At 50.0% G+C, this 13,076-nt stretch overlaps 1 protein-coding gene across 1 annotated transcript; it reads right to left on the reverse strand.

Annotated features, from left to right (window-relative positions):
• Nucleotides 1-331: 331 nt before the first annotated feature.
• Nucleotides 332-8,079, reverse strand: LOC133413475 (hyaluronan and proteoglycan link protein 1-like). Its single transcript, XM_061697930.1, has 6 exons — nt 8,022-8,079; nt 4,061-4,197; nt 2,912-3,075; nt 2,539-2,737; nt 2,117-2,419; nt 332-1,677 (listed from the first exon to the last, which is right to left on the reverse strand). Exons 2-6 carry the CDS (start codon nt 4,170-4,172, stop codon nt 1,388-1,390), a joined length of 1,068 nt encoding a protein of 355 aa, XP_061553914.1. The 5' UTR covers nt 4,173-4,197; nt 8,022-8,079; the 3' UTR covers nt 332-1,387.
• Between the last annotated feature and the right edge of the window lie 4,997 nt (nt 8,080-13,076).

The raw sequence follows: 13,076 nt of genomic DNA on the forward strand, positions 1-13,076 counted from the left end.
ATCGGTATTTTCCCCACTTTTTACGAAATAGTACCACCTAAAAAAACGACTTGGCTCTCCGAGTTGCACCATCACGACCGTCACTAAAATGCGGTAGTGTACCGGGCCCGAGTGTTCATCGGAAACACGGCAAAGCTTGTATTCCTAAAAGTGAAACTTTGAAAATGAAAAATGGCCTCCAATACAGGACGAGTTGAAAAAACAACTTCATCAATGAAAATGTATTGCTCACAAGATAAATGTTTGAAAACAACCAGTCTTTCAACATTAAACTTCTTGAACTTAAAAGTTAAATGCAACTGAACTGTAAAAAAGAAAGCTTCGGCCACCGTAACATTATGCACAGTTGGAACATTTAATTGAGTCATTCTTTCAGGCACCGCACTTTAGTAGGACTATGGTGGTGATCGTAGTCGTGGTGGTAATATTTGAGACACGCTCACCGTCAGACGACAAAGCGACCAGAGGGCAAAGCGTTACAAGCCCCCCCTTACAAAGAAGTGCCACCAGTGAAAACTGAATACAGATCATACTTCATATTTTGATCATAGGGGTCGAAGCAAAATCGTGCATTGTAAAAATGAAAAGATTTTGAAAGTTGACCTCCACATTTGGAGGTCAACTTTGGGGGTGCGCATTATACACGAGAAATGACGGCAGCTGTCCAATTACCGTCTTCGGTGACCTTTGTGCCTTCGTCTTTGTGAGCGCCGCTGATCTTATTTTAACTTAACTTAATTGATCTTAGCTTAGTGGAAGACAAAATTCCAGAGTGGACAGACTCGAGTCCCAGTTGTGTCTTCATTCATTATTCATAAGAAAGCCTGACCTTTGACATTTCTTCTCATTGATTGGACGCTTCGTGACAAGCACAATTATTTCTTTCAAACACAAAAAAAAAATTCTACATTCTATAGGTTTAAATTTTTAAAAAAATGTTCTGATACAATCTCGACACGATGATGCCACAGCACCTTCCGTGACGAAAACAACAACAAAAAAGAAAGAATGGATCCTTGGAGTGAAACAAGAGAAGTGCCCAAAAGTAGGAGTCCAGAACCAGCGTCGCCGTGAAGCCCCGTCGCGAGCCCACAGGCGCGACCCCGCGACCCCACCTCCAAGCGTCCTCTTCATGAAATGACCTCGACGACCTTGCTCGCTTTTTGTCGACGAGGCCTCGCAGTTTCAATGTGTGCGCGCGCGCGTGTCTGTTTTGTGGGTGTGTGTTTTTGTCTCGTCTGACTGTGTGGGTTTTTTGGGGGTGTGCGTCTGTGTGTTTTGGATTTTTGGGCATGCTTTGACGTGTATATTTGTCCGTGTAGTATTTGTGTGTTTTCATGCTCGTGCGTGTTTGCGGCTCCGTGTTGTGGTTTTTGTGCGAGTGCGCTCAGCGTCTCTCCCTGAAGCAGTAGACGCCGTACGACTTGCGCTTCTGGTCGGGGAAGCCGTTGGACCTGACGGCCGGGCCGTCGGGGCTGCACCGGGGGCGGGGCCTGGCGACGGGGTAGCGGACGCTGGCGTCGTCCAGCCAGCCGGCGTCGCAGCGGTCGTAGCCGGCCAGCTTCCAGGCGGCGTACATTTGGCCCACTTTGGCCACGCGGGCGCCGTCGCGCACGCACGCCGCCGCCGCCTCGGCGAACGTCAGCTTGGACGCGTGCGGCAGGAAGTAGAAGTCACCTGGAGCGGGCACAGCAAAAGCTTGACTGCGGCACCGACGGGCGGAACTATGCACTGCTTTGTCCTGAAACGGTACCGTATGTGTCACGTATGTGTGCCTTTTTCAATTGTTTCCATATAGATTTCATTCATAAATCCCATTTTCATTCAAAAGAGCATCTGAAAGTGCTGAGTTTGTCCGCATGTGCCCCCGAAGTCCTTTTTTGTCTTTTTCCTATTGTCCCTCATTGTGTCCCATTTGGCTGAGGTTGTCCCACAATGTGACAATGTTGTTCCTCGTGTCCCATAACGTCGCCTGTTCTGGCCTACCATTGCATTAAAATCTCTCCTTGAAAATTCATTTTGACCCACTTTGTACCGTGTGGCCCCCTGCTGGCCAGGAGGCTCGGTCCGTTTATTTTGAATGACTTTGCCCACGCGTTGTCCAGCGGTCGCTCACCTTTGAAGTGCGACGTGAAGCAGAAGACGTCGTAGAGGTCCTTGTCTTTGTCGCCCAGTCCGTAGCTGCGCAAGCCCGCCGCCGCGTTCCTGCCGCCGCAGGGCTCCCTGGGGGAGGTAACGGGGTACTGCACGGAGCCGTCGCTCAGCCAGCCGGCGTTGCACCAGTTCAGGCCTCCTCGCCAGGCCCGCCGCAACTGCTCCGGGGACGCCAGCGCGCCGTCCTGCTCCCGGCAGGCCCGCTCGGCGTCTCGGAAGTTGAGCTTGTAGCGACCCGGGCGGGGAAAGTACGGGAACACCACGCCTGAAACGGGCTCGGAAAATATAACGCGCGCTCTCCCGATTTGGATGAGAACTTTGCCCCTGAAGCCACTTTGGACATTTGGTGGACATTGCCGACGTTAGCGTAAGTTAACGGCTCACCTTCCAGGTCGAGCGACACGAGGGCCGTGGCGTCCTCCAGGCCGTCGATGACCTCGCATTTGTACCTGCCGTAATCGTCCAGGGTGACGTCGTCGATGACCAGCGAGGCGTCCGAGGGGGAGGAGCCTCGCAGGCGCACGCGGCCGTGGAAACTTCCGTAGCTTCTCTCGCGGTAATCGACGGCGGCGAAAACGTCCACCTGCGGTCAGACACGGCCTCCCGGTCACCTGACGACACACGGACGATCTAGCGACCTTTCTGTGACTCCTCCGGTCTCTCTGTTGCAACCTGCTGACGACACTCCGAGGTAGCTTGTCGCAGAGAGACCGGAGGAGTCACAGAAAGGCAACGTTCGGCAACAACGGAACGGAACCTCTGTCGGGAAGTCGGAGGTCAGCTTGGTCCACTTGATCCTCATCTTCGCGTCGGGCGCCAGCGATCGGTCCCTGCGGATGGCGCACGGCAAGGTGGCGTTGGCGCCGCGCCGCGACAGCACGCGGGACGGCCGCGACGTCACCGACAGCGCGGGAGCGTCTTCTGCCGGCCGAGGATACGCAAATTGGACACAAACCTCTCACGGCGGCAACATTATTAGTCCACAACTACCATTGCAAATGTTTTCAATACCAAAAAACTCGCACTTTACAATATTGTAAAAATATTGTCATAAACTGTCAAATGTTTTTTTTTTTTCTTTTTAAACTTCAATTCAATGGACATTGTGCGTGCCTCAGCCACCCGGGCGCAGTACCGTTTGCGACGCGCGGCTACGTACGACGGGGAGGTCGCGACCCCTCAGTCGTGACTTCGGCAATCCCGCTTTAAGGCTAAACACACGCCCGCTTCGAAACCTTCATCTCATTGCGGTGGGCCCTGATCTTTTGCCAATTCTTATTTATAAATCATATTAAATACAGTAAAAAAAACTTTGTTTGAGTTACTGTGTCACTTTTTGTTGCTGAGTTTCTTTTATTGAGTGATTATTTCTCGCATTTATTTGATCCCCATTGAGGACTTTATTGAGTTTGATGCGTCCCTTGGATGGCAAATGAAAGAATCCGTAGTTTGAACTACGCGACATATTTACATGTATAACTATTTAGTCCGTTTTAGTGTTTGCTTTTCTCCAGTGTGCTATTTGTTTGCATATGGAACCAGTATAAATCCTGGTTAATTTGAGTGACTGTGCATGGGACTCGCTATTTTGCATTACGATATCTGGTCAGCGATGTTGCAGTTGTTGCACTATTTGCCGTATCGTTTTGCAATCGCCTTATTATTCTTACGACACAGAGCTCCGTTCGAATTACGCTCACTTGTCTGAACGCCAACATGACGCAACCATCAATTTTTCAATGACAGCGCGAGTCGTGTCGCGTGTGTTTTCTTAAGCGTTTCAAAATCTCGCAACGTCGAACCGCAGCTTCGTTGAGCGATAAGATGAGCCCCGCGTCGCGCTTCGATCGGCACGCCGGCAGAGGAAGACGTGGACGTCGGCGAAGTCGGCGCGGAGCCGGCTCACCCGTCACGTGGACGATTCTGGAAACTTCCAGCTCGGGACGACGGGATCGGAAGCCGTCGGCCGCGGCCAGCCACACCAACGCAAACGTCAGCGCGGGAATCGCACGGATCATCGTCGCCGCTCGCCGATTTCGATCGCTGCGGAGAAAGAAAAAGGTTCCGTGACGTGACGTTAAAAACCAACATTTCGCTCGTTCGTTGCTACCGGCCAACGCTTTAACTTCCTGTGTTTTTTCTTTTGTCCTGTAGGCGGCGTGGCTGCCGGCGAAGAGCGGAACGACGAGGCGCACCCGGATGCCAATTGCGATCGGCCTCTAAATTAAGCTCGGCGGCCACGCCGGCGAGACGGCAGATCGTTCCCGTGGAAACGGCGAACGCTCTTCCGTTCCACATTCACCAAATGTTCGCAGATGAACCAAAAAGAGATTTGCGCCCAAAAGTTAGCCGAGGAGTCGCTAGCTAATGTTAGTCAGTCGAAAATCACTGTTGATACAAAAGAGTGATTTTAGTCAATGTTTTTTTTTTTTTTTTTTTTTTTTAGTCGATTTTCGTCAAAAATATGATCAAATACGTTCGCCAGCGAGGTCCACTTTTTGTATTTATTTGCAATACTTTTTGCACCGTACTGGGTGTTTTTAGGCCAGTCGAAAAAAAAGTAGAAAACAATAATCGCCTCCTGTCTCCTGTCTGCCACGCGCGCTGACGTCGGCGCAAACACACACGCGAGTCGTCTTCAGTGCTACGTGAAGAACAATGCGTGCGAGGGGTGTGCGTGCGCGTGCGCGGTTAGGCGGACGCGCGCGCACCCCTCACGTCCATCCGTGTGGAGGGTAAACTTCGCAAGCCGGGCGTGTGCGTGAGCCTGTGCGTGTGTGTCCTCATGCGAGGGTCGACGTTCGTGCTCGTTCGTGCGAGGCGTCTGCTTTTGTGTGACAACTACACTCTTGCGCTCACACGAAACCGTCGAAACACACTCACGTCACACACAATACGACACTAACGACGTCTACAAGGGGCGACACAAGACGGCCGTCTCCATTTCAGTGTTACACGCCGAGACGATTGCGTGTTCTTCCAGGCTGACACGCACGCGGACCGAATCTCGCTTCTCCTTATTTGGTTTCTTTTCTTCTTTCTTTGCGTGTTCAAGTTTACTTTGAGATTTCTTCAGGAACACGCGCCGCCTCAAACGTAAACTCGCGCTCAAAGTCAACGTGTGTGCGTGCGCGTGCGTGCGTGCGTGTGCGTGAATGTACGTGCGTGTACATAGGGATGTGAACGTGTACTTACGCGCGTTCATGCGTGTACTTAAATGTACGCGTGTGCGTGTACACGTATATATGTTGACGTACACGTGCGCACGTATGCACGCGTACTTATGCGTGTGCTGTATGTGAGCGCGTGCATGCGAATGTGCTTTATGTGTGCGCGTAAGGCCACACGTGTTGCGGATTAGCGAACGCTGTGTGACATCGCAGCCCGATTCCGCAAAAAAACGAAAATGATTGAAGGTTTGCAACTTCCTGGTGAAGTTTAGAATTACATTAACACCGCTGCTCATTTCTGTTAGCCCATCTGTGGCGTTTCACATTATATGTTAGCGTTAAGCGAATGGACTTTTGTTCGACAAAATGCCGTGGTTTGGTCGAGCGTTTTGGTGTTTAAATAGCCAACGTTGAATTCTTTCTCAATTTGTGGGTGTCGGTTTCACACGAAACCTCAACTGGGAGCGAGCACGCTTGGCCTCTTCTTGGGAGAACGACGCCAGCGAGTCTCCAAAGTGACGTCGTATGATAGGCTCCCATTTCTTGACAGTGAGAAAGTGACAGTAGACGCTAAGGATTATTTTAAAATGGGAGTTTCACCGTGTGAACGAAGGAGGACGTCGCACAGCGAGGTCTCGATGTCACAAGAAGGCGCGGTGAAAAAGTGGACATCGGCCGTTGGTCTGCAAACGACTTCCGCCTCTGTCACAAAGAGTCGCCGACGTGCGTGCGCTTCTTCTGCGGTGGCTTCTTTGGCGGTACAAAGACGGCTCGGTGCGGCGGCCGATCGGGAAGCGGCGCCCGGGCCTTTAGTGGTGTGACTTTCCAAGTCACCAAAGTCGGACACGCGTGAAGATCCTCCGCTGGTGTTTACGTGACACGACGTTCATGTTAGCGCAGTCCGCACGGTTTACTCCACTTCCTGTTTACACTCGCAATGACGTTGAGGCCGACCGCACTGCACCGGACCGGACCGGTGTGAACTACATCGAACTGAACTCGATGGAAATGGACCGAAGAGACGAACCTAGACTGGAGCGAATCGGATGAGACGGAACTTGACGAGACGAGACGAGACTAGACTGGTCTGGATGGACTGGACTGGACTGATCGGAGTTGATTGCGCTGAACTGAACTGATTTGATTTTGGACAGGAAGACCGGACTTGACAACATTGGACCGGATTCGAATCCACGACTGAATTCGAACTGCGACCTCAGCGTGAACGCCAGCGTGCCAGCGCGGAGGCTAAATCAACGAGCATCGGCCGCTACCGTCGGCGAAGCCTCTCTGCCGCCGTTGGCTGGAGTCCGTGACGCGATGGTCACGCGATCGTCCTGCCTCAGCCTCGGCCGACGCGCGGAAGAGGAATGTCGTGTCGCTTCGTACGAGCGGCGCCAGTTCGACGGCGGGGGGTCCGCCACGCGCGCACACGCCCCCGTCACACAAATGTCCTTTGAGGACGGGAATAAAACGTCTCAAATGTTCTTCATAAAAAGAAAACCCTTTCCACGTGTTTTGCGCCGCGCTCTGCAACAATCCGAAATCAATTGGGTATTTGTGTGTGCGCCGGGTGGAGCCGGCAAGTCTCGGGCAGCGTACCGAGACCTCTTGTTGCGCTTCGTTCCTTGGCGTCGCTTCCACTCCCACTGCTTCTCTTTCATCTTTTGCCCTTTTGTCTTGAAATCACAACGTTCCCTCTGAATTGCGACAAATCAAACCTTCTCCCAACTGCGCCGTCGTCTGGACATGACGACGACGTCTCGAAAGTCCGACCTTCTCGCTAAATCGCAATGTGCGTGATGTCTGCAAACTGATTCCGATGTCCCTGAATTCTGACGTTTGCTCCAAGTCGCGTCAATGTCTGAAATCTCTCGAAATCGTACCTTCTCTCTAAGTTGTGCCATTCTTTCCCGAAACTCCGATGGTCTCTCCAAATCCCGACGTAGTCTCTAATTTCGGATGTTCTCCCTAAAGTACAGTCTCTCGCTTTAGACGATGTTTCTAAATCGCGACGTTGTCTCCTAATTACGACGTTGCCTGAAAACTCCGATGATCTTTCCAAGTTCCGATGTTGTCTATTACCTGTTTTGTGAAGGACCTCGTGTTGCTGAATCCAATCCAGACGAGCCCTCTAAATTCAGATCTAAATCTCTAAAGTTGGATGTCGCGTATTCAATTGCGACCTTGCCGCAGTCGCGAGTCGGCGTAACCGTGGAAGACGACGGCGTATCCCGACAAACCCGTCGACGTCCGAGATGCTGAGAAGTCGGACGAGTAGTTTCTCATTGTTGTTTGTTTTAGGAAGTTAAAAAAAACAGACAAGCGACCCGAAAGGGGGCCCGCGCCCCCGCCCTTCCCCCATCCCCACGCAACTCAAATGTGAATATTTCCACGTTATCCATCTTATTATGAACTTTGCGTGACGGCAATCAAAAGCGTTGAAACAACACTAAAGTGTGTGAGGTAAAAAAAAAAAGTCAAATTAAAATGACATTGCAAATTTTATTTGGAGGTTTATTTACATCTTAGTTGATTTGTCAGGTCATTGTGACAAATGCGGATAAAAAAGCCTGATGCTGCGCTTCTGCTCGATACATTTGAGCTCGACGCACATCCGCGCGCACGCACAGTGAAAGGTGAAAGGTCAGTCAGGGAGAAATAAAGCGAGGAAACAGCTGAAAATGGACGCTTTACCTGGTGTGTGCGTGCAGAACCCGCCGTTTCCTCTCTGGCGGCGAAGACGCGACTGAAGACAGGCGCCAAGGTAAGCGGCCAGTGTGGCGCAGATGGGCGGGGGGGGAGGTGGAGGACGAAGAGGAGGAGGAGGAGGAGGAGGAGGAGGAGCTACAAACACAGTGAAGGTGTGCAAATGGACTCAAGATGAGGACAGATTTGTATTACCTTACAAATCAAACGGACTAATGAAGCTTTTAGGGCGACTCATCAAACTTCGGCACTACGGGCAAAAAAAGAAATCCTTTGTCTTTTTGCGTCGTCCGCCCGTCCGGCATAGCCGCTAGCGGTCCGACAAAATCTGCAGGAGTTTGTCTTTGAAGGCCCCCTGGGGCCAAAAGGTCAACTGGCCGCTTGAGACTTTTTCTGGGTGAGCTCGCGATAGACGTGTCCACCGCATTTTCAACAATTCCAGGATGCGCCACGAAGCGGAATCAAAGGTTGTTGACAAACTCCACCCGCGCAAAATGAGCAAAAATCCATTTCTTGAGCATTTGTTGTCGTCCAAGTGTCTCGAATTCGGCGGCAAATCCGTTTTGTCTGTCATCGAAATGAGCCGAAAATGGCAAATTTGAACCGACGTGGCCGACTTCCTGTATCGTTCCAGACCTCGAGACGTTTTTGTAGATCTCCTCAAGCTCGATATGACCGACAGATTTCATGCTCCTGAGTCAAACTGGTGTCTGACCGGCTGGATTTTCTCCCAAATTGTAGAACTAGTTGATGTTTGGAGGACCCCTCGAACGCTCCAAAGCGGCAGACTTTTCGGGCGTAGCTTCGGATTATAACGACATCAAAAAAGGGGGCCTAATAAAAAAGAGAAAGATCTCAAGTCGTCGCGCTTGAACCGAATAAACAATGCCGCTGTCGGACAAACGTGAAAGACCCAACGAGGCGTCGCGGGATCGGTGACCTTCACGGCAGAAGGTCGCGGCAGTAAAAGTTTGGAAAAGGTCAGCCGTTGGGAGGCCATCTCGGATTTAACGCTGACGAGCCTCCCGTCGCGTGACCAACAAACAAAACGACGTCAACGGACGCGGCAAAATTCAAAGAATAGAACGTAGTACGGGAGAATAAGATCCAATAGAACAGGATCGAATTGATTTGACGGTAATAAGACAGAATAGAATAGAACAGAATAAAATGAATTGAATAGAATAGAAGCAGTCGTGTGTCCGAACAGAGCCAAAATGGCCGCCGACGGAGCACAGTGGAAGTTTGTTGAAGCACAAAGACAACATTGTCACCTTTCGACACGCTTGGCTTGTTTTTGTTGCGTGCGTGCGTGCCCGCCCCCTTACTTACTTACTGAACTCCACCCTGAGTGTGCACAAAGACCCCCTGTCTACACACACACACACACACACACACACACACACGCGCGCGCACACACAGACTGAAACATGAGGCAAACGGCTCGTACATGAATAATTAGAATGTCTTTGGATTTCAATCATTTTGTCATGTTTGTTAGCCGAGTCCGACGTCAGCGAGCGTGTGAGTAAGACGTGGACCGGGTGACCGCTCGCCGCGCCCGCCGCGCGTATTCGATGCCACGCGTTGACATGACGGACAACATGCCCGATTTGAGGGGGTTACTTTACTTGACAAAATCAAACTGCTCGCGGCTAAAGCGGAGTTCAACTGGGTGCCGCATTGGTCAAACACCCTCATGTTAGCCACGGCATGACTCGGCACTGCACGCCAGGCTAACGCGGTCAGCTAACAATGCATGCAAATGCTAAATATGAGAAAACTCTGAAGTTGAGCACGCTAATGTTAGCTTCCTTGAATGTAAACTAACTGCAAACTGTTACCGCTTCAACATTAGCTTCTTGTGTTCGCTTCCAACCTTATCTCTAACAGTAGGGCTAAGGAAGACCGCCGTTAGCTTCCAGTGTAAGCGGCAACATTATCTTTTAATGTCAGCTTCAAACGTTAGATTCCGAAGTTAGCTTTCAATGTTATAGCTAACCTTAATATCCAATATTAGCTTCACAGTTAGTTTCCAATGTTACTTCTAACATTAGCGTCCAATGTTAGCATCAACGTTACCCTCTAAAGTTAGCATTCACCCTTACCTCTAAAAGTAAGGCAAAGGAAGACCGGCGATAGCTCCTGATTTTACCGCCACCACTAGCTCTCAACGTTAGATTCTGAAATTAGCTTCCATCGTTAACGCTTACATTGCTTCAATGTTAGCGTCCAAAGTTAGCATCCAGCCTCGCCTCTAACACTAAGGCACAGGAAGACCAAGGTTACAGCAGCTTCTGAGTTCAGTCTCAATGTTAGCTTCCGATGTTTGATTCAGAAGTAGTTTCCAATGTAACCTCAACTGTTAGCGTCCGATATTAGCTGTTGAACGTTTGGGCTGACAAAGAGACGACGCGCTGCAGCTGAGGCCTCGGTTGTCCTTTATTTGGTTCTTTTCCTTTTCATTTTTCTCGGAGGGAACAAAAAAAACTGAATTTTGCGACGTTGAGCAACATTTGTGTCACGAAAACATACGAGTGTGCAAAAAGCGTCCCGCCCGCCCGGCATTTTATCGACCGCCCGAGCGCAGCTGGGCCGTCGTCTCGGACGGGCGTCTAAATGTGTTTTGGGTTACAGTTGTGCCCCAGCGAAGAAAAAAAAAAAAAAAGAAGCCCTGAAATATTCCCCCTCATCTCTGTTATCATTCTCCATGGTTTGACTTTTATCAGTGCAAAGCCCGTCCGGGTGCCGCCGTGGAAAGAGGAAGCGAGCGAAGAGCGGCGAGACTTTGAGGAGTCTTTCCTGGGATGCCGCTTCCTGCGACTATCTGCTCACACGCACGCGACGCAGGAAGCCGATAAGCGCCCACGGGAACGACGTCCCAGCGCAAACGCAACACGGCCGAGATGAACGCGATTTCAGGAAATGCCACCGGGGGGCGGCGGAAACCACCCGCCCCGGTCCCGGAGACAATGCGCGTCGGTAACATTACAATGCAGACGTTCATCTCTTCCAGCCCCCCAAAAACAATGAAAATCTTCTCTTGTTTGAGCACTCTATAATATCGTACGTAAAACATACTCTTAAAAGAATACCCAGAAAGGACATTATTAGATCAAATATAGAGAAGGGAACAGTTCTTGCCACGTCTTGTTTAAATTCAATGGGTACCGTGCTGCTCCTTCTGGTGCGAGCATCCCATGGCCACCTGGGGGCACTGCAATCCAGACATACGGATTTACCGTGGACCCCCGCATATTCGCCGTCCGACGCTGAGCAATTATTCTGGGCGCTCTATCCCCTCTTCGTCGCCATATTTTCTTTCCTGATCCCCTACTTATTCGCTCTCCTCGTCCCGGTCGGTCACACCGGCTCTTCCGGCTCCTTCCCTCGGGTAGGCGCTACCGATCAATGCAAACGGGAACTAGCAGACATTCCATCAACTCCTTAAACACCTAGCCTACATTTCCGTGACAACGTGCGGGCAATTTTTTGACTTGAGTTCGTCGTCACATTTCCTTGGGGCCAATTATGTATTGCTCGTGCACTGGCTGTCGTCGTCCCGCCACGCCGCACTATTCGCATATCTGTCGTTGACCGATACCGGCCACTCATGCCAGAGTCGCACCGGCTCCGTTTGCACACCGACTGTGGAGTATCTGCAACATTTGCACAATCGACATCGTCCCAGACGATCGCGCTACTCGCTTGAAGTGTCGGCGCCCTTCGCACAACGCTCGTTGCGCCGGACTATTGCGAGATTAGTCATTCGAACTGCTCTAAGTGCTGGAGGACTTTTGTCCCAAAACAATGTACCGGCATTACCGGACAACGAGCAAGCCTTTGTTGCTCAGTGACTGTTTTGTTTTTTGTTTTTTTGTCACTGTCTTTGTCTCAAAAGTGTTCTCTGTCAATTGACCTTTCTGTTGTCATACTCGAGACAAATTCCTTGTGTGTTTTTTGGACATAGTACTTGGCAAAATAAAGGAAAGGTGCTTCTGATTGTCTTTCAGATTTTTTGGGGGGCGGGGGTCCGATTTGTCTTACCGCAATTATAATAAGGCTCAGTTATTCGCTGCTTTTTACTGTTCGGCCACACCTAACCAACCCTCCAGGAATAGTGGGGCTCCACGGTACTTGGAGATGGTCAGAACTCGTCAGTATGCTGCAGTGATACGAGTCTTTGTGTTGTTGTTGTTGCATAGGTCAAAGAAGATACGGCTGTGAGTTTTGTTATCATGTCTGTCTGCATGTGTTGAAATATCCGCATTTCGGCTACTTGGGACCTCCACAGAGTGACTCTCTCACATGGAACTCGTATAAAAGTGTCAATTTCATTTGGGAAAAACACAAAACTTGGTTTTGTCATACAGAAATTATGAAAAATTCTTAGCACATTGTTTCAATGTCATTCATTCTTACTATCCAAACGAGTACGCATCCATATGCACATCAACAAATGTTTCGTACACCGTACGTATTTGGAATATGCCATTCCAAATGGCTGTATCGTTTCCATACAATAGAGGCTTTCTGTTGTATTGTATTCTATTATAATTCATAATTCAATATCCCTTGTCAATAATATAATGCATACCACACACTTTCCACTTTGCACAGAGTGTTACCGTCGCTTAACGAGACTTTATAGACTGCATTTTATTTCAGCTGCAGTTGTTTCTTTTTCAAGTGCTTTTCAAATAGAATGGAGTCGAGTCAAATAGGATTTACCATATTGCCAAGATGCAACGTCTTCCTCTTCTGGTCGTTCATTTCTAGACTTGAATGAACTTTGATGCGTGTAGTACGAAATCATATCACGATGCCACATTATATTCTATTCGCTCGTATAATCATATGATGAGCATAACATATCGATGACGATAATCGTGTCGTCAATTTTGTGACGAGTGAGTTTTCCATGCTTCCTTTTCTCTGTCCAGTAAAAACAACAACGACGGCGCCGCGGACCAATCAGGGCTCTCGCAATTGTCGCTTGGTGACTCGTCGGCCAATAGGAAGCCTCCAATCGAGCGCGGACAA

The sequence above is a fragment of the Phycodurus eques genome, chromosome 15, assembly GCF_024500275.1.
Source record: "Phycodurus eques isolate BA_2022a chromosome 15, UOR_Pequ_1.1, whole genome shotgun sequence".
Classification (NCBI taxonomy): Eukaryota; Metazoa; Chordata; class Actinopteri; order Syngnathiformes; family Syngnathidae; genus Phycodurus; species Phycodurus eques.

Coding starts and splice junctions, on each gene's coding strand:
- LOC133413475 (XM_061697930.1), bottom strand. CDS start 4,172: ATGATCCGTGCGATTCCCGCGCTGACGTTTGCGTTGGTGTGGCTGGCC. Junction 3,076..4,060: donor CAGAATCGTCCACGTGACGG/GTGAGCCGGCTC, acceptor CTCGGCCGGCAG/AAGACGCTCCCGCGCTGTCG. Junction 2,420..2,538: donor CGTGTCGCTCGACCTGGAAG/GTGAGCCGTTAA, acceptor AGCCCGTTTCAG/GCGTGGTGTTCCCGTACTTT.